The 20,244-nt window shown below is 43.1% G+C and overlaps 1 protein-coding gene across 4 annotated transcripts in view; it reads left to right on the top strand.

The window, feature by feature from the left end:
* Positions 1-20,244, top strand: part of SPTBN2 (spectrin beta, non-erythrocytic 2) — a 293,681-nt gene that overhangs the window by 120,210 nt on the left and 153,227 nt on the right. For all 4 annotated transcript variants that reach the window (XR_004540403.1, XM_033955666.1, XM_033955664.1 and 1 more), the window contains 6 exons: positions 1,495-1,648; positions 4,518-5,388; positions 5,569-5,706; positions 6,849-7,605; positions 11,627-11,829; positions 13,228-13,318. Coding sequence is in view for 3 of the 4 variants with exons in the window: in XM_033955666.1 (XP_033811557.1) it covers positions 1,495-1,648; positions 4,518-5,388; positions 5,569-5,706; positions 6,849-7,605; positions 11,627-11,829; positions 13,228-13,318 (2,214 nt within the window). In the remaining variant the exon portion in view is untranslated. The remainder of the gene's footprint in view (positions 1-1,494; positions 1,649-4,517; positions 5,389-5,568; positions 5,707-6,848; positions 7,606-11,626; positions 11,830-13,227; positions 13,319-20,244) is intronic.

Raw genomic sequence — 20,244 nt, 5'->3', positions numbered from 1 at the left:
GCACCAAATGCTCCACTTAGCGACATTCTGACATAACAGCAACAGGTTTCTACCTCATTATCCAGCCCCAGATATTTACATTAGTTTCCATATTCATCAGTAATGGATGCCCTCATGCCACATCTGGACTTTTTTTAAGCCATATCATGGGGAAAAGCTATCCTGAAAGTCTGAACTCAGTTCTGAATTTTCTTTTTGTTCTTTTCTTCTTCCATCTAAAGCATATGTTAAAAAGGGGTGCAGCTATAGGAGCTGAGGGAACATGGGAAAGGGGTTTGGAAGTGATGTGGAGCGTACACATTTTTTGTGGCACTAAAGGAGATACTCAGAGGGGAATCCCCTAGATCCCTAAAGAGGAAAAAGGGGCATTCACATTTTTCACCCTAGATGTCCTTTCCACAGCATCTCTTGTAAAGCTCCTGGATAGCATTCTCTCCCTGGTCTAAAGAAGAAGAATTTATGACAGGGCTTCTCAACTTAGTCCTCAAGACATATCAAATCCCATTGGGTTTTCAGGATATCTACAATGAATATGCATAAAATAGACAGATTTGCATACCAAAGAGAAAGTGAATGCCAGTCTCATGCATATTCACTGTAGATATCTATAAACCCTGATGGAACTTGCCATGCCCAAGGAACTGGGTTGAGAAAGCCTGGTTTATGGGAATCCAATGTCCCTCAAACTGTGTGCCACAGAACAGTGGTGTGCCCCAAAGAGATTTTAGGTGTGCCATGAGAGATTCTAGAATTTTACTTTTAAAAATTCCCTTCATAAATATACACTAGAATAGATGACATGTACGTCGCATATGCAATAATCTGTCGATGTTAGGAGCATCTGTGTGCATAAGGATACAGCCGCCCAGACAAACATCATTCTTTGATGTGATTGGTCCTTGGAAACTAATGGCAATTAATTTTACTTTTATTTTTTATGCAATACACTTCTCCCTCCATATTCGTAGGGGTTAGGGGAAGAGCCGGTCCACAAATATTGAAAAATCGTGGATGATTTTTAGGGCCGGCTCTGACCCACCTCCACTTCTCTCCTGCGTCCCTGACCTTTCCCAGATCTTACCTGGTGGTCTAGTAGGCAGGATCTATTGTCTTACGCTCCTGCCCCTTGTAGAGCCGTAAGTTCCTGTTGTAGCCCCGAACGGAAGAAGAGCCATCCAGCGAGGGAGACAGGCAGGAGCGCAGAAAGGGGACTTAAAAAAAAGGTACCTGGGAGGGGTGCCTGGGCTGCCTACGAGGGGGGTTATTTGCTCCATAAGACACACCCTTATTTCCACCCCCTTTTTGGGGATGGAAAAATGCGTCTTATGGAGCAAAAAATACGCTATATAATAGTCCCGAGACTGAGTCACAAGGGAGACGTTAATCAGAAGCAAGTTCAATTTATTGTGCTCTCTAAGGAGAACTCACCCTACAGGTAAGCAACCTTGCTGTATCTGAATGCAAGAGGATAACTTTGATATCTTGGCTTTCTAGGGCCAGCTGCAATCTCAGGATTATGGGAAGCATCTTCATGGTGTAGAAGACCTTATTCAGACACATGCACTAGTGGAAGCTGACATTGCAGTGCAGGTTGAGAGAATAAAAGCCATCAGCAGTGCTGCCCAGAAATTTGCTTGCAGTGAAGAAGGTATTGTCAGAAAATGAGTGATTCAGTGTTTTCATGTGGTTTGTTGTGTACATACTGTGATAGGAATGATCATCACTGTTAAGTCAAGGTATATGAATGTTTACATGATGTAGCACTTGATCCCAATGTTGTTCATCTTGTTATGATTATTCACCTTTTAGATTTCCCTTTATTGCTTTCATTGATCTAGTAATGAGGCTTCTTTTGATAGCACTAGTCTGCATGATTTTGGATGACTAAAAACTAATATGTGATATTACCTCACTTTTTTATGCTGATTCCAGAACTGTTCCTAGTTTTCTTCTATCACGTACAGTTTTTTCACAATTTTACCTCAAAGATTTATTGTTTGTGCCAGTAGGTAATGAGTATTGTTGGAGGGAAATTTCTCAATACAGACCTGTAAGCCTTTAGGCTGGCACAACTGTTGCTGCTAGTTGGTATTTTGTGACCTTGGAAGTGTTGTTTATCTCAGACTTGCATTACCAGTGCTGTTTTCATTTTATTTCTCTATTGTGATTGTAGGTACTACAATGTCTACACGCAAGTGTGTGAACAATCCAAATGTTTTCTGTTACATTTGTGGAAATTATACAGTGCTTAAGCAAAGAACAGATATAACAGACTTTGTGAAAAAAGCTTACTATTCTTATTTTAAAGTGAAACTTGATAAGGCACAGGCACCAAAAAAAAGTTTCTCGCTATTGTGTTGAGAGATTAAGATTGTGGACAAAAGGAAAGAAAACGTGCATGCCATTTGCAATTCCTATGGTGTGGAGGGAGCCTAAAGACCACCTTAATGACTGTTACTTCTGTTTAGTTAATGTTCAGGGGTGGAATTCGAAAAATAAGAACCAAATTGTGTATCCAAGCATTCCTTCAGCCATTAGGCCAGTTCCACATGGAGAAGACCTGCGTGCTCCTCTTTCTCCAGCTATTTTAGAGAATCTGGCAGAAGATGATGTAAGTGAACTTGACACAATCACCAAAGACGATACTGATGATGTCTACTAGCCTGAATACGACTTTACTCCACAACGGTTCTCTCAGAGTGCACTTAATGATCTAGTACATGATTTGAATTTGCCTAAGGAATCTACAGAACTACTTGACTCCCGGCTTAAAAATAAGAATCTTCTGGAACCAGGAACACATTACTCATGGTACAGACACAGAGAAAAAGAACTAGTTCCTTTATGCTCATAGAACGATTCCTTGGTTTACTGCAATAACATAAACGAGTTAATTCACTTCTATGGCACTAAACATGATCCTACTCAGTGGAGACTTTTTATAGACTCATCAAAGAGGAGCCTCAAAGGCGTGTTACTGCATAATGGGAATGTGTATGGGTCCATTCCTATGGCCCATTCAGTTTAAATGAAAAAGACATTCAAGAACATGAAGCTACTTTTAACAAGTATCCAGCATGAGGAAAACAAATGGCTTATCTGCGGTGACTTCAAAGTTATAGGAATATTATTAGGATAACAAGCTGGGTTTACAAAAATGCCTTGTTTTCTATGTGAATGGGACAGTCGGGCAAAGCAAAGACATTGGAGTGTGAGAGTTTGGCCAGAGTGGTGAAATTTTGTGCCTGGAACTAAAAACATCCTGCATGAACCACATGTAGACGCCCCAAAAGTCCTGCTTCCACCACTACACATTAAATTGGGCTTGATGAAGCAGTTTGTAAGGGCTCTACCACAGAATGGGTCCTGCTTAAAGTACCTTTCTAAGAAATTTCCCTTCATCACACAAGAAAAATTGAAAACTGGAATTTTTGTTGGTCCTCAAATAAAGAAACTGATGAAGAATGAAGATTTTGATAAAGCAATGAATGAGAGAGAAAAAGACGCATGGACCGCCTTCCGATCTGTAACTGAAAACTTTCTAGGGAATAACAAAGATACTAATTATAGGACCATTGTTGAAACAATGTTGGAAAATTTCAAGAAGTTGGATTGTAACTTGGGTGTAAAAGTTCACTTTCTACATTCCCATGTCAACTACTTTCCGGAAAATCTGGGACATTATAGTGAAGAACAAGGTGAACGTTTTCCCCAAGATATTAAGGAGATGGAGAGGAGGTACCATGAGAGATGGAATGAAACTATGAAGGCTGACTACTGTTAGATGTTGAAGAGGAATAGTCAAGATCTTCCAGGAAGTCAAGGAGAAAAAAGTTTGAAAATTAATGGAACACCATTTGCTTTTTGTTTTGTTACAGGATAGTCAAGAAATAAATTAGGGCAATTCTTTACAATATTTTTTAAATGTGTTTATAATAAAAATTGACCTCGTGTGAAATGGTGTTTGAATACATTTGTACTTACAGTAGTTAAAATCGTGAAAACATAACTTCTTATTTTGTGTAAAAACCTGATGTGATAGGCAAAAATGGAAGTCATTTCTAGAATCAGCATAAAAAATTGATTCAAGGACAACTTACGAAATCTGAGTAAAAGTTTTAAAATGCACACTGGTGTGTTCAGTGCCGAGCCATTTCTGGCGACTAGCATTGAATATCTGGAGGGGGGGGAGGGTTGGCTAGCTCTATCTTAACCAACTTAGCGATTATTCAGTTCTTAACTGGCTAAGCAGAAGTTAATAGCGGGCACAGATAGGACTGCTGTTTATGTGGTCTGATTTGCCTGCTAAACTTAGCTGGTTGAATATTCACAACTAGCTGGTAAAGCACACACATAGCCAGCTAGTGGCTAGCAGTTAGTGGCTAGTGGCTAGCAGCTAACCGTGAATATTCAATGGAGATAATCAGCTATCTCCTGCTAAATATTAGCAATTAGCCAGCCACTTCTTCCCTGCCCAATGAATTCATACTATAACCATTTCCTATTCCTTTTCTCAGGCTACAAGCCATGTGATCCCCTGATAGTACAAGATCGAGTAGCTGCACTGGAAAAATGCTATAGTGAGCTGTGCCATTTATCAGCTGGACGCCAGGAGAAGCTGGAGGAGTCTCGCCGCCTCTGGAAATTCTTCTGGGACATGGGTGAGGAAGAGGCCTGGATTCGTGAGCAGGCACGACTCCTCTCTTCAGATGACTTTGGTAGGGACCTTACTAGTGCCTTGCGGCTTATCAGCAAGCATAATGCCTTCCAAGATGAGATGAGTGGCCACTCTGGCCCATTACAGCAGACTATCCGCCAGGGTGAAGGACTAGTGGCCCAAGGCCATTTTGGGGCTGGGGAAATTAGGAAAAGGATTGCAGATGTACAGGGCCAGTGGGAGCATCTGGAGGCACTCTCCAGAGAGCGGGAAAGGCGCTTGCGGGAAACAGCTGGCTTTTATCAGTTCCAGGCTGATACAAATGATGTAGAAGCATGGATCCTGGATACATTGCGTCTAGTCTCCGGCCATGAGGTGGGCCATGATGAGTACTCTACCCAGACCCTAGTCAAGAAGCACAAGGATGTGGAGGAAGAAATCCAACAGCACCGGCCTACCATTGACACCCTGCACGAGCAAGTCCAGAACCTGCCACCACAGTTTGCCCACTCCCCTGAGGTGGATGGAAGGCTCCCAGCCATCGAGCAGCGCTATGAAGAGCTGGTACTGCTGGCAGAACAGCGGAGGCAATCTCTTCAGGATGCCCTAGCCCTTTATCAGATGTTCAGTGAGGCTGATGCTTGTCTGCTCTGGGTAGATGAGAAGGGGCAGTGGCTGAATAGCATGGAGATCCCCCAGAAGCTGGAAGACTTGGAGGTAGTACAACAGAGGTAAGAGTCTGTGTTTACCATTCTCTATCCTCCTGCTCTGTCATCTCCCTTATCCCACGTCTCTCTGCAATACCCGCTCTATTAGCTTGACCCAAATATCTTTCTCCCTTTAACAAAATAAATGATTGATAGTGAATGCTTTTTGCCTACAGAGTAACAATGATGAGGCTCTCTCTACAGGTTTGAGACACTGGAACCAGAGATGAATAATTTAGCTTCTCGAATTGACACTATCAACCAAATCGCAGGCCAGCTCCTGGATACTGACCAGAGGAATAAAGAGTGCATCCATACCATGCAGGATCAACTGAATGCCAGGTAAGAGACCTAAGTGTAGATTGAGGGGTGGATGGGAGTACTAGATTATCCATCACAGAGTGCCATGGACTAGATATGGAGACATTACTGTAGAATGCCAGGGAAATATACTACAGAGATCACAAGTGACTATCACATTGCCAGTCTAGGAAATAAACTGCATGGAAAGGGAAAGAGATAGGGAAAAGGATTTTGGATTAGCTCACAACATTCTCGAGGACCCATCAGAAAGCAAGTGCCTGCACATTATTCTTATTCAATCCCACTCTATTCATAGCAATCGAGTTGTGAACCTGTTCTCACCAGACAGGCTTATAGGGAGACATAAATATTCAGTCTTTAGCACCTCTCCGAGAATCAGTTCTAACTTATAAGCCAGACAGAAGTAGGAAGCTCCACCCTAGATCCCGCCCCAGACCCCACACCCATAATAATAATACTAATTGTAAATGCCATTTCTTCCATTCATTTTTCATATAAACACAAGATTATCTTATTAACAGTACATAATGGTAACCACAAAATTAAACTAGACAAAGCACACTTTTTCACCTCTCTACCCCTGCACAACATTTCTTCCTCTCTCCTTCACCCCCATGTGCAAAGTCTCCCTCTCTCTCACTGTCCACTATCTCTCTCTCTCTCATTCCCTTCCTTGCTGCAAAGGGAGTGGGAAAAGACAAAGAGAGAGAGAGAGGGATCCAAGGTTGCATCTCTCCACTACTGCCACATCCAACATTTCTCCCTCTCTTATCCCCCAGGTCAGTGATAGAAAAATGATTGCAGAAGCTATACTGGAACAACTCAGTGCCAAATTATTGTCTAGAGAAATCCATAGGGGCATTTCAGTGCCAGGTGAGCAACAAATCATGAACTAGATAGGGAAAAGCAGTATCAGGTAAATCACTAAAGTAAAACCGTTGTACAGTCATACAGATTGTCAGCAGAATAGTTAAAATTAGAACACAGGAACTTTTTGACTTACTGGTCATTGCTGTATCAGATAAAATTAGGCTGACATGTGATATATTCTGCTAAGTGGCATCCCCTCTTTATCAATTAAGAGTACCAGTTCTGGTGAACTTATGGTTTTCCTTCCTCCATGTTTTTCTTTATTTTCTTTATTTTTTGTTTGTTTGCAGGTGGGACCAATTCCGACATCTGGCTGATGAGAAGAAGGATGCACTGACCTCAGCACTGAATATCCAAAACTACCATCTAGAGTGTAATGAGACCAAGTGCTGGATGAAGGAGAAGACCAAGGTCATCGAGTCTACCCAGGGCTTAGGGAATGACTTAGCTGGTGTGATGGCCCTGCAGCGTAAGCTGGCTGGTATGGAGCGGGACCTGGAGGCAATCCAAGGCAAGATCCATGACCTGGAGAAAGAAGCAGAGAAACTAGCAGCAGAGCATCCAGAGCAGTCCTCTGCTATTTTTGGCCAGCTAGCAGAAATCAGAAGTGTCTGGGAAGAACTGAAGGGTGCTATGAGAGCCCGTGAAGAATCATTGGGTGAGGCCAGCAAATTGCAGGGCTTTCTGAGGGATCTAGATGGCTTTCAATCGTGGCTGTCACGCACCCAGACAGCCGTTGCTTCAGAAGATGTGCCTGCTACTTTGCCTGAGGCTGAGAAGCTGCTTAGTCAGCATGAAGGAATCCGGAAGGAGATTGATCACTACAAAAAGGATTACCAACGTATGCGGGTCATGGGTGAGGAGGTGACTCAGGGCCAGACTGATGCCCAGCACATGTTCCTGCAGCAGCGGCTTCAGGCCCTAGACACAGGTTGGAAGGAGCTGGGCCAGATGTGGGAGAACAGACACACTCTACTCTCCCAAGCTTACAGTTTCCAAGTGTTTCTGAGGGACAGCCGGCAGGTGGAAGGCTTCCTCAATAATCAGGTGAGAATGAGGGTAGGCCATGGGAAGCTGGTGGGGGGATTCTGAAGCTGTAATCCTTTTCACTGTGTAAAGGGCACAAGAATATAAGAAATTGCTATACTGGGTCAAATCAAAGGCAAGTCAATCCTGGTATACTGTTTCCAATAATGGCTAGTCCAGATTGCAGGTACCTGGCAAGATCCCAAATTCAATTTGATATAGTTCTAATAATCCCTTTTAGCATAACATAGCAATGGCAGAACACTTTATGGTCTGATCACCTGTTGTATTCATTTTCTATAAACTGGAGGCATTTTGTAGGGAATGAACAGAATCAAACCATTCATTATATTTCAAGAGGGAAGATCGATCCTTCTGAATTCTGACTACTTTTTTAAGTCACACTAGACAAATGCAGATTCTAATATATTTGAAGAAAAATGGAGAACTATTAATATGGAGATTTTAGATGAATTGGCCCCATATAGCACAAAAATCAGACATTTTTGACCAAGTTGTAAATGGTTTACTTCTGATTTACTAAAGTTAAAACATCCCTGCAGAAAACTGGAGCAAATATGGAGAAGAATCAGACTAATCTTAATAAGTTAAATTAGGATTAGACTATTCATAAATATAAACAAGCTATTACTCCAGTTTGGTTAATTTGGATGTAAAGCAGTTGTTTTAATTGTTAATTTATCAATGTTAAGATCTTCATCAGCTGCTGAATTAGCTTTGTATTTTCAAAATAAGATAACCTTTGTAAGATCTATGCTTCCAGAATCCACTCAAACAGAGGAGATAACCTGTTGACAGGCTTTGGGATACCTTCTATGCAGGTCAAAGGAGTGATTTTAATGCCCTGTTTATAAAGTGTTACTTCCTATTTTTATTGGATCTGTGCCTCCCATACATATTACAGTTTTCACCTTTAGAATTTCAAAGCAATCATACTGCTGGATTCTCCTTCTCCTTTCTCAGGGTACATTATTGTTCCTTATATTAAAAAAATCAGAAGAAATCTTGTTCTACTGCATCAAACTATGGACCAATAGCCTTGATTCCTTTTTTTGTTAAATTGATGAAGGGTCTCATTACATTACAATTAGGGCAATATCTGGACAATTACCATATTTTACACCATTCTCTATCAGCCTTCAGAGCAACATTTAGCACAGAAACTGTGGTAGGTCCACTATTAGATCGAATCAGACTACTTCTAAGTGAAGGAAAAAGAGCTTTAGTCCTACGATATGATTTATCTGCTGCTTTTGACCTGGTGGACCATAACATCTTGATCCAGGTTATAGAAAATGTAGGAATTCTAGGAAAAGCACTAGAAAAGGTTCAAAGAAGACTGAGATGATAAAGGGGATGCAACTAAAAGGTTAGAGCTCTACAGCTTGGAAAGACTAAAAAGGTTAGGGATCTTCATAGAAACATGATAGCAGTAACCATTATCTCTTCCTATCTCTAAAACAGGAGTGTCAAACTCAATCACATAAGGGACCAAAATCTAAAACACAGGCTAAGTCGCAAGCCAAATTTTTTATGAAGATACTTTGGGGTCCTTTTATTAAGGTGCGATAACTGATTTAGCAGTGCATGCAACTCTCAAGATCTTCAGGCCTCTGCCCGTCCTGGTGCACATCTGTTGGTCCTCAGAGGTGGAGGTATAGTTAGACAGAGGAGTCTGATTTGCAGCCCGAAAATCAATTTTGAGGACCAATTCCCAGTACTGTGGCAGTGAAATTCTCACACAGCTACTGTGAGAGAGCTGAAAGCAGGATCCTGTCAGGTCACAGTGAGTACACAGGCTGACAACCTGTGAGAGACATCGGGGAATGTTGGAAAAGTGGGGTTTTGAATATTTCTGGATGTTCCCCTGTGTTCCTTCGCCTGAAAAATCCTAAAATTGCCATTTTTCAAGTTCAAGAAATGTGAAAAAAAATTGTGATTTTGGCGCAAATTTTGTGCTGGTGGCCATGTTTGATTTTTAGCTATATTTTTTTCTTCAGCTCCATGCTTCTTCAAAACTTTTAATTTTGTCTAGAAAACTTCTGGGATGGAGTCCTTTGGCTCTCATGTGAATTCTTGCCAGGATTGTGCAATTTTAGCACTTTTAGAGCAGGGTGGCTGGCATTGCTTTCAGGGCTCGGCATGGCTGGTTCTCCCATCAGCCCAGTTGTGGACCTCTCCGCAGCCTAAGAAATGCATCTTTAAGTTATCTAACAGTGACTTTATGCCCCAGGAGCTGATGGGGATTCTTCCCCGTTCCCCCTTATCATGGATTTGTTCAGGTATGTTACTTAACTTTGATATGTTACTTAACTGGATATGTGTACTAGCTCTCAGGCTAAGGAGGTGAAGCATGTGCTCAGAAAAGTTGTGGATTTCTACAACTCCCGTATTGCGGGTTGGGATTGAACACGTGGAGGGGCATAATCGAAAGGGATGTCTAAGTCCGTTTACGTCCATCTCGCAAGTCGTCCAAAGTTAAAAAGAGCCTAAGACACATTTTCAAAAGATACGTCCAACTTTTTTTTACTTTTGAAAATCGTCTAATTATACGTCCTGTCAATCTGTTCGTCCAAGCCACTAAATCATCCATCTTTATATCACATTTCCGTCCAACTTTCCGTCCAAGTCCAAAACGCCTAGAACAAGCCCTGTTGGACGTGGGAGGGGTCTGCAAAGTAATGGACTGCACACCCAGACATGGCACCTAAATAGTGGGGTACCTTACAGGGCACTGCTGTGAACTTCACAAAAAGGGTGCCATGGCTTCTCCTCACTATAGCTTCCTTATAGGTGACGGTGAGCCCCTCAAACCACCTCGAGAATCCCCTAGACCCACTTATCTACCACCCAAATAGCCCTTATGGCTGCAGGAGCCACTTATATGCCAGTAAAAAAGGGTTTTGGGGGTGTATAGGGGAGTGCACATGTTTAAGTATCAATACAGTGATTACAGGGGCTTATGGGCATGGGTCCCTCTCTATGGGTCCCTAACCTACCCCCAAGACAACTTAAGGTGCCTCTGGGCTGGACGACTAGGCTTTCCTTTGCCAGGCGGCCAGGTGATGATGGTCCGGAGGCTGAAATTTAAAGTTGTGAATAAAATTTTTATGGGGTGGGGGGGTGGGTTTGGTGATCACTGAGGTAGTGTGTGGGGGTCTGTGTTATGTGTTTGCAATGCTTATCTGGTGAGTTTAGGTGGTTTTTTGTGACATAGACCATGTTTTACATGGTCTAAGTCACAACGTCCAAGTTCTGTCTAGGCTCTGTTGTTAAACTTTCGGTTATACATGCTGTACGACTAAGTCTAAACCGGCCCACGTCCCGCCCAACTCCCGCCCTTGACACGCCTCCCGAAACGCCCCATTTAGCTTTAGACGTTGAGCGGCACTATGAAGGCCTAGGTCGTTTAGAAATACATCCAAAACCCGGTTTTATTATTGGCGCTTGGACGTTTTTGAGAAATGTTCGTCCAAGTGCCGACTTAGGCCGGTTTTTGGATGTTTTTCTCTTTCAATTATGAGCCCCCTAGCGTATGGAATCCTCCAGGGACTAACAGAAAGAAGATTATTGAAGTTATAAACCTAATCTTCCAATGTATGATTACATATGTTACATTTCATTAGCTCTGTTCTGGTTATTGCATAATTTATCAATTGCCTTTAATTTTTTATTTGCCCTTGTATATATGCTTTCCATCATTTTAATTGTGTTATATTTTATGATTGTATACTTTCCTTGTTTGTAATTAGCTCATTGGGTTACAGTGGAATGTAACAGGTAGAATTAAATTAAATATAAAATTATCCTGCACATAATTTTCCAAATGAGAGGAATTCTTGATTCATTTGCTTAGAAAATGAATTTCTTCTAGTTCACCGCAGGGGTCTATAAAAACTGCTTTTGGCCACTATTTCATAGCAGTTGTTAACTAAACAAGCTTCTCTGAGTGTGCATGGATTTTCTTGGGTGTTACTCTCTTGGAGTGTGTTAATCACTTTCTTTTGCCTTTTTGGCACAGGGCTATACTTTATCTCACACCGAGATGCCTTGCATGCTGCAGGCTGCTGAGGCCAGTATTAAAAAGCATGAGGATTTCATGACCACAATGGATGCCAGTGAGGAGAAGATAAATGGACTATTGGAACTGGGCCGAAAGCTTGTCCAGGAAGACCGCATTCATGCGGACAAAATTCAGGAGAAGGTGGACTCTATCCATGAAAGGTATGGATAGAGAAAGCAGAGCGGGGATGCTTTGCACATTGCCCCTTTGCAGCTTGCAAGTCTGTGTATGCTTTGAATATTCAAGTTCTTTTCCAAAGGAGAATTTCTCCTGAAATTCCTTTTAAAAATCCACCAGCCTGCACACAGGCCCCGACTAGGCGCCGAGAAATCTATTGCATAGCAACTGTCAATCTTCCGTTGGATGCTGTTAAAGAATTATGCCTAGTTTGTGTTTATTAGTATTTATAGCACTTCGCTATAACATCAAAAATATATAAAAAAGAAAAGAATGCCATTATAATAAGTAAAAAGGTTAAAAGAAAAGAAAAAAAAATAGTCAAATAGTTGCCTCAGAGCAGATTCTCCCATAAATTAAGGGCTCCTTTTATGAAGCCGTGTTAGCGGCTTTATCGCACACGCATTTTTAGTGTGCGCTAGCCGAAAAACTACCGCCTGCTCAAGAGGAGGCAGTAGTGGCTAGCGCAGCCGGCAAATTAGCACGTGCTATTACGCACATCAAACTGCTAACGCGGCTTCGTAAAAGGAGCCCTAAGTAATTGAAGGGAAAGCTAAACCAAAAAGTTAGGTCTTCAAAAGAGACCTACATTTTGGATAAATAAGTTCACAACGCAACTTATTTGAAAGAGAATTTCAAAGAATGGGAACAGAAATAAAGAAAGCAGACTTGTGGGTTGAGGATAACCAGACAATTGATGAATAAAGACTAATTGATTGTAAAATGTCGAAGTACTAAACCCGCCTTAATCCTGCCCAAAACACACCCCTTTAAGATTTAGATGCACCGGAAACAAAATGACCAGAAAGACGTCTAGAAAGTCAGTTTGAAAATGCCCAAGTGTTGGTTTATGCCATCTTTTTTGAAAAGACCTCATCCAGGAGCCACAACTGAAAAAGTCATGTCCGTAACCTTCATTTTCTTTCTGTTGCGTGATGGTAGGAATAACCAAAGAGGGCATCCAAACTGACTGTTGTTAACGAGGGATAAGCCGCATTGAAAAAATACAATGATACTTTGACAAAAGATGAAGAAAGAAATTTCCTTCTGCATCAAAGATGGCCCTTATGTCATAGACCGTTGATTATAAGTGCACAAGAATTACAATATACTGTTAAACTTAGCGGTAGTTTTAAAAAACCCTAAATTTTGTTTGTTTTAAGTAAAATTTTGTGTGTTTTTCATTTTTATATAAAGAAATAAAATTAGCCTTGTGGACAAACAAAATATGTTAATTTTTGTGGATCACCCTAATAAACATTTTTGTATGATAAACTGGGCATGTGAAGATGTACTTAATGGCAAATGTATAGCATTTTTCCCTTCACTTATATTTAATGAAATTTTATTTGCTAATCTAATTTGTTCCATTTACATTCTAGGCATAGAAGGAACCAGACAGCAGCCAGTGAGCTCCTGGCCAGATTGAAAGACAACTGGGAGTTGCAGCACTTCTTGCAGGACTACCAGGAGGTAATCCTCTTACTTCATGCTGTGTGATGCACCAAAATCTAAGCTTTCACCTTGAGTATTGCAACGAGTACTAGTAATCGTAAAATAAAATAAAAATAAATAAATATATACACAAGATATAGATGATATATATATATATATATATATATGTAGTGGAATTAGAACCTGCTGTCTTGGTACCTGTGGTTCATGTGAGTACCAATGACATAGAGAAATGCAGTAGGGAGGTTCTGGAAGCTGAATTTAGGATCTTAGGAAGTTAAAATTCAGAACCTCCAGCCTAGCATTTTCAGAAGTGCTCCCTGTTCCACGCACAGGTCCGAGCTCCAGAGTCTCAATGCATGGATGAGGCGATGGTGCAGGGAGGAGGGTTTTAGATTTGTTAGGAATTGGGTGACATATTGAGAAAGGGCTCCACCTTAACCAGAGTGTAACCAGGCTTCTGGCGTCCATTTAAACAGGAGATAGAGCAGCTTTTAAACTAGAAACTGGGGGATGGCCAACAGTTACTTAAAAAAGCATGGTTTGGGACAAGATATCATCATAAAAGGAAGACAGAACATCCTGATAGTGAGATTGCAATTCAGGCAGTAGTAGACCAGGTTTCCTTAAATTCAGAGAGGCTGATTTTAAAGATTGCAAATTATCCATGCCAACTGCTGAGCAAATTGTAAAGAGATATGACAAACATTGTTTGAAATGTCTGTATACAAATGCTGGAAGCCTAAGAAACAAGATGGGGGAGTTAGAATATATTGCACTAAATGAAAAGACGAGCATCTAGAAAGGAATAAACTGATGAAAGCAAGCCAACATGGCTTCTGCAAGGGAAGATTGTGCCAAACGAACTTATTGTACTTCTTCGAAGGAATTAACAAACGGATGAACAAAGGGGACCCCATAGACATTGTATACTTGGATTTCCAAAAAGCCTTTGACAAGGTACCCCATGAAAGCCTACTATGGAAACTGAAGAACCATGGGGTGGAAGGAGACGTACATAGATGGATCAAAAATTGGTTGGCGGGTAGGAGGCAAAGGGTGGGAGTGAAGGGCCACTATTCCGACTGGAGGAGGGTCACGAATGGTGTTCCGCAGGGGTCGGTACTCAGACCGCTGCTGTTCAATATATTTATAAATGATCTAGAAACAGGGACAAAGTGCGAAGTAATAAAATTCACAGACGACACCAAACTATTTTGTGGAGTTGGAACTAAAGAGGACTGTGAAGATTTACAAAGGGACCTGAACAAACTAGAAGAGTGGGCGACGAGATTGAAGATGAAGTTTAATGTAGAGAAATATAAAGTCTTGCATGTAGGAAACAGAAACCCAAAGTACAGCTAAACGATGGGAGGGCTGGTAATGGGAGAAAGTACCCAAGAAAAGAACTTGGGGGTAACAGTGGACAACACAATGAAGCCGTCGGCACAGTGCGCAGCGGCCTCTTAAGAAGGCAAATAGAATGCTGGGTACTATCAAGAAAGGTATTACAACCAGAACAAAAGAAGTTATCCTGCTGTTGTATCGGGTGATGGTGCGCCCGCATCTGGGATACAGGAAATGGCTAGCGGCACTGACTCCTGGCAGCTGGTGACCTCCTCCACAGGCAAACATAGGAGACACCCCCCCCCTTTTTCAATCTCTTCATCTTCTCCTTCTTCTTACAAACAGGGCAGCTATACATCAACCCCTCAACTCACCCTGCGGAACAGATTCCAGATTCTTCAGGAAGGAACTGCCGATGAGGAACAGGAGCAGGCCCAACACACAGCTCCATCTCCAGGGACAACTAACCGGTTCCCCCCAAAGAAGCGCAGAGTAATAGTCATCGGGGATTCCATGCTGAGGGGCACCGAGGGACCAATTTGCAGACCGGATATGCAATCTAGGGAGGTCTGCTGTCTGCCTGGAGCCAGGATACGAGATGTCACCGCCAGTCTGGATAGACTACTCACGCCCCGAGACCACTTTCCTATGCTTCTTGTCCACATAGGAACCAACGACACTGCCAGGAACACACCGGAGGCCATCACCAGAGATTTTGGAGCACTGGGTGAGAGGCTGAAGCGGACGGGAGTGTAGGTGGTTTTCTCATTGATCCTCCCAGTTAGAAGCAAAGGAAGAGCCAGAGATGAACGTATCCTGAGGACGAACGAGTGGCTACAGGGATGGTGCCGGGATATGAACTTCGGATTCCTAAACCATGGGGAAGCGCTAAAAGGACTTCAGGGACCATACGGATTCCATCTGACCAGTAGGGGTAAGAACGTCTTTGGACACCAACTAGCCCGCCTGCTTCACAGGGCTTTAAACTAGGTAAGTCGGGGGAGGGTACCCATTCACATATTAGTGCAGAAAGGAATTATCCTGATGAGGTGAGTCAAAACTCCGCTTCCATGTCCAAGGTAAGTACCCACATTGCAAACAGTTCTTTAGGAGTCACACCGACTCGGGTAGAATACGCCTCACAGGGACTTAGCAAACACAAGATATGGAGGGCCATGCACACAGTTTAGGTAACAAAATTCTAGAATTGGAGGCTGAAATAAGGAATGCCGATCTAGATGTGGTGGCAATATCTGAAACTTGGTTCATGGACTCACATGGGTGGGATATGACTATACCGGGCTACAATCTACTTCGTCAGGACAGAGAGGGCAGGTTAGGAGGGTTCTATACATTAAAGAGGACATCAAAACCACCAGGATCACAGATGTCAAGTACACCGGGGAGTCCCTCTGGATAAACCTGGCAAGAGGCAGAGAAAAATGCCTGTATCTAGGTATGGTATACAGACCCCCAAGACAACTGGAAGACATGGACGCAGAATTAATTGAAGACATAGAGAATATCACTCTACGAGGAGAAGCTGTACTGCTAGGGGACTTCAATATGCCTGATGCAGACTGGAACTCATTTTCAGCGACAACCAGCGGTAGCAGGAGGCTCTTAACCTCCATAAAGGGAGCACGTCTCAAACAAATGGTAACGGAGCCTACTAGGGCCCAGGCGATCCTCGACCTGGTACCCACCAACGGGGAAAGCGTCTCAGAGGTCTCAGTAGGAGATACGCTAGCCTCCAGCGACCACAACATAGTATGGTTCAACCTTAGGAAAGGCTTCCCTAGATCAAACACGAAAACAAAGGTACTCAATTTCCAGGGCACAGACTTCACACGCATGGGAGATTTCGTCCATCGGACACTGCAGGACCAAGCGGAGACCGATGAGGTAGAAGCTAAGTGGTTAACACTGAAATCAACCATACATGAAGCAACTAGCCGCTTCATAAAATCAGTAAATAGATGACAAAGAAACAATAAACCCCAATGGTTCACCACGGAGATCTTGCACCTCATTAAGGAGAAGAAAAAAGCGTTTCTCTCCTACAAGCGCATGGAGAAAAGAGAGGCAAAGGTAGAATATAGGACCAGGTCTACAGCTGTCAAAATGGCAGTTAGGGAGGCAAAACTTCAAGTGGAAGAAATTCTGGCAAAAAACATTAAAAAGGGGGACAAATCCTTCTTCAGGTATATTAGTGACAGAAAAAGGAACACAGGCGGGATAGTACGCCTTAGAAGACCGGACGGAAGTTACATGGAAGCAGATTCCGATAAAGCCGAACTACTGAATGAATACTTCTGCTCAGTCTTCACCTGTGAGGCACCGGGACACGGTCCGCAGTTGAAGGCAACACAAAGCACAGAAGACCCGTTTCAGAATTTTGAGTTCACACCAGGTGAAGTTTACAGTGAACTGGTAAGACTCAAGGTGAACAAAGCCATGGGACCAGACAATTTGCACCCAAGAGTGCTCAGAGAATTGAGCGATGTCCTGGCGAAATCGTTGGCTGAGCTATTCAATCTCTCCCTAAGTAAGGGAAAGTTCCCCTGGACTGGAAATTAGCTAATGTCGTTCCTCTGCATAAAAAGGGTTGCAGGGCAGAGGCTGCGAATTATAGACCGGTGAGTCTCACATCAATAGCGTGCAAACTCATGGAAACACTAATTAAAAGCAAATTGGACACGATCTTGAATGAAGGGAATATTCGGGATCCCAGTCAGCATGGATTCACCAAGGGTAGGTTTCTTTGACTGGGTATCAAGAAAGTTGGACTTGGGAGAGTCTTTGGACGTCGTGTACCTGGACTTCAGTAAAGCTTTTGACAGTGTCCCACACCGCAGGCTGCTAAGCAAGATGGAATCGATGGGGTTAGGAGAGACACTAACTGCTTGGGTCAATGATTGGCTGAGTGGCAGACTTCAGAGGGTGGTGGTTAATGGTACCCTCTCTAAAACATCGGAGGTGACCAGTGGAGTGCCTCAGGGCCACTCCTTTTCAACATATTTATAGGGGATCTGACTCAAGGGCTTCAAGGTAAAATAACACTATTCGCCGATGACGCCAAACTATGTAATATAGTAAGTGAATACAGTTTACATAATTATATGGCGCAGGACCTGCTTACATTGGAAAGTTGGTCCTCAACCTGGCAGCTAGGCTTCAATGAGCAACTAGGGGTGAGCAACCTGGAAAGAGACCTGGGAGTGATGGTAGACACAACACTGAAGGCGTCGGCGCAGTGCGCCACAGCCTCAAGGAAAGCAAACAAAATGTTGGGTATCATTAAAAAGGGTATCACGACTAGGTCGAAGGAAGTCATCCTGCCACTGTATCGTGCAATGGTGTGGCCGCATCTTGAATACTGTGTCCAGTACTGGTCGCTGTACCTCAAGAAGGACATGGCAGTACTTGAGAGAGTCCAGAGAAGAGCAACAAAGCTGATAAAGGGTATGGAAAATCTCTCATATACTGACAGATTGAAACAGTTAGGACTGTTCTCCCTGGAGAAGCGGAGACTTAGGGGAGACATGATAGAAACCTTCAAGATCCTGAAAGGCATAGAGAAAGTAGACAGGGACAGATTTTCAAACTAAGGGGAACCACAAGTACAAGGGGGCACTCGGAGAAATTGAAAGGGGACAGGTTTAGAACAAACGCTAGGAAGTTCTTTTTCACCCAGAGGGTGGTGGATACATGGAATGTGCTTCCAGAGGCCGTGGTAGACAGGAGCACTGTACAGGGCTTCAAAGAAGGTTTGGATAGGTTTCTAGAGGACAAAGGGATTGAGGGGTATAGATAGGTGTAGATATGGGTTGTAGGGATAGGAGTAGAGGTATGGGTGTACATAGGTGTAGATATGGGTTGTAGGGATAGGAGTAGAGGTAAGTATAGGAATAGGAATAGGAGTAGAGATAGGTTATAGAGCTAGTCAGGGACCACTGCTCAGGCAGTGGGCCTGATAGGCCGCCGCGTGAGTGGACCGCTGGGCGAGATGGACCTCTGGTCTGCCTCAGCGGAGGCAACTTCTTATGTTCTTATGTTCTAATGCTAAGAAATGTAAGGTCATGCACCTCGGAAGCGGAAATCTATGCAGGACGTACTTCTTGAACGGAGAAACTTTAACTAGGACTTCAGCAGAACGAGATTTAGGAGTAATCATCAGTGCAGACATGAAAACTGTCAATCAAGTGGAGAAGGCTTCATCTAAGGCAAGGCAGATATTGGGTTGTATCAATAGAAGTTTCGTCAGCCGAAAGCCTGAAGTCATAATGCCGTTGTACAGGGCCATGGTGAGACCTCATCTGAAATACTGTGTGCAATTCTGGAGGCCACATTACAGTAAAGATGTGCGCAGAATTGAATCGGTTCAGCGGACGGCCACCAGGATGATCTTGGGGCTCAAGGGTCTCTCGTACGAAGAGAGACTGAACAAATTGCAGCTCTACACTCTCGAGGAACATAGGGAGAGGGGAGACATGATCGAAACATTTAAGTACCTCATGGGACGTGTCGAAGTGGACGATGATATTTTCTTTCTCAAGGAACCCTCGGCCACAAGAGGGCACCCGCTCAAACTCAGGGGCAGAAAATTTAATGGCGACACCAGAAAGTATTTCTTCACAGAGAGAGTGGTTGATCATTGGAACAAGCTTCCAGTGCAGGTGATCGAGGCAGACAGCGTGCCAGACTTTAAGAATAAATGGGATAAGAAAATTGGGTCATTAGGGTATAGACAGGGGGTGGGTAAGCAGAGTGGGCAGACTTGATGGGCTGTAGCCCTTTTCTGCCATCATCTTCTATGTTTCTATGTTTCTAATATTGGTCGCTGTACCTTAAGAAGGATATGGTGATACTCGAGAGGGTTCAGAGAAGAGCGACACAATTGATAAAAGGTATGGAAAACCTTTCATATGCTGAAAGATTAGAGAAACTGGGGCTCTTTTCCCTGGAGAAGCGGAGACTTAGAGGGGACATGATAGAGACTTACAAGATCGTGAAGGGCATAGAGAAAGTAGAGAGGGACAGATTATTTAAACTTTTGAAAACTACAAGAACGAGAGGGCATTCGGAAAAATTAAGAGGGGACAGATTCAGAACCAATGCTAGGAAGTTATTCTTCACTCAAAGGGTGGTGGGCACATGGAATGCGCTTCCAGAGGGTGTGATAGGACAGAGTACGGTATTGGGGTTCAAGAGGGGATTAGATGATTTCCTGAAGGAAAAGGGAATAGAAGGGTATAGATAGAGGATTACTACACAGGTCCTGGACCTGATGGGCCACCACGTGAGTGGACTGCTGGGCGTGATGGACCTCTGGTCTGACCCAGCAGAGAGGCACTGCTTATGTTCTTATGTTCTTCATAAGCTCAAGGTTGATTCGCCTCAGCTCCAGTCTTCTCAGTGTTTTCTTTTGATCGGGGTCCAATCTCAGCCCACGTCCTTTCCATGGCACCCAAACATGAAACTCCTGGTTACAGAGCTCTGGGAGGTCCCAAAAGGCTCCCTCAAAGGGTCAAAAGCCATGACTAGACTGTATCATCTGGATCAAGAGTTTCAACAAATGTTTGCTATGCCAAAGG

This window comes from Geotrypetes seraphini, chromosome 8, assembly GCF_902459505.1.
Source record: "Geotrypetes seraphini chromosome 8, aGeoSer1.1, whole genome shotgun sequence".
Classification (NCBI taxonomy): Eukaryota; Metazoa; Chordata; class Amphibia; order Gymnophiona; family Dermophiidae; genus Geotrypetes; species Geotrypetes seraphini.
Note: the sequence above shows the minus strand (reverse complement) of the source record. Positions and strands in the feature narration are given on the sequence as shown.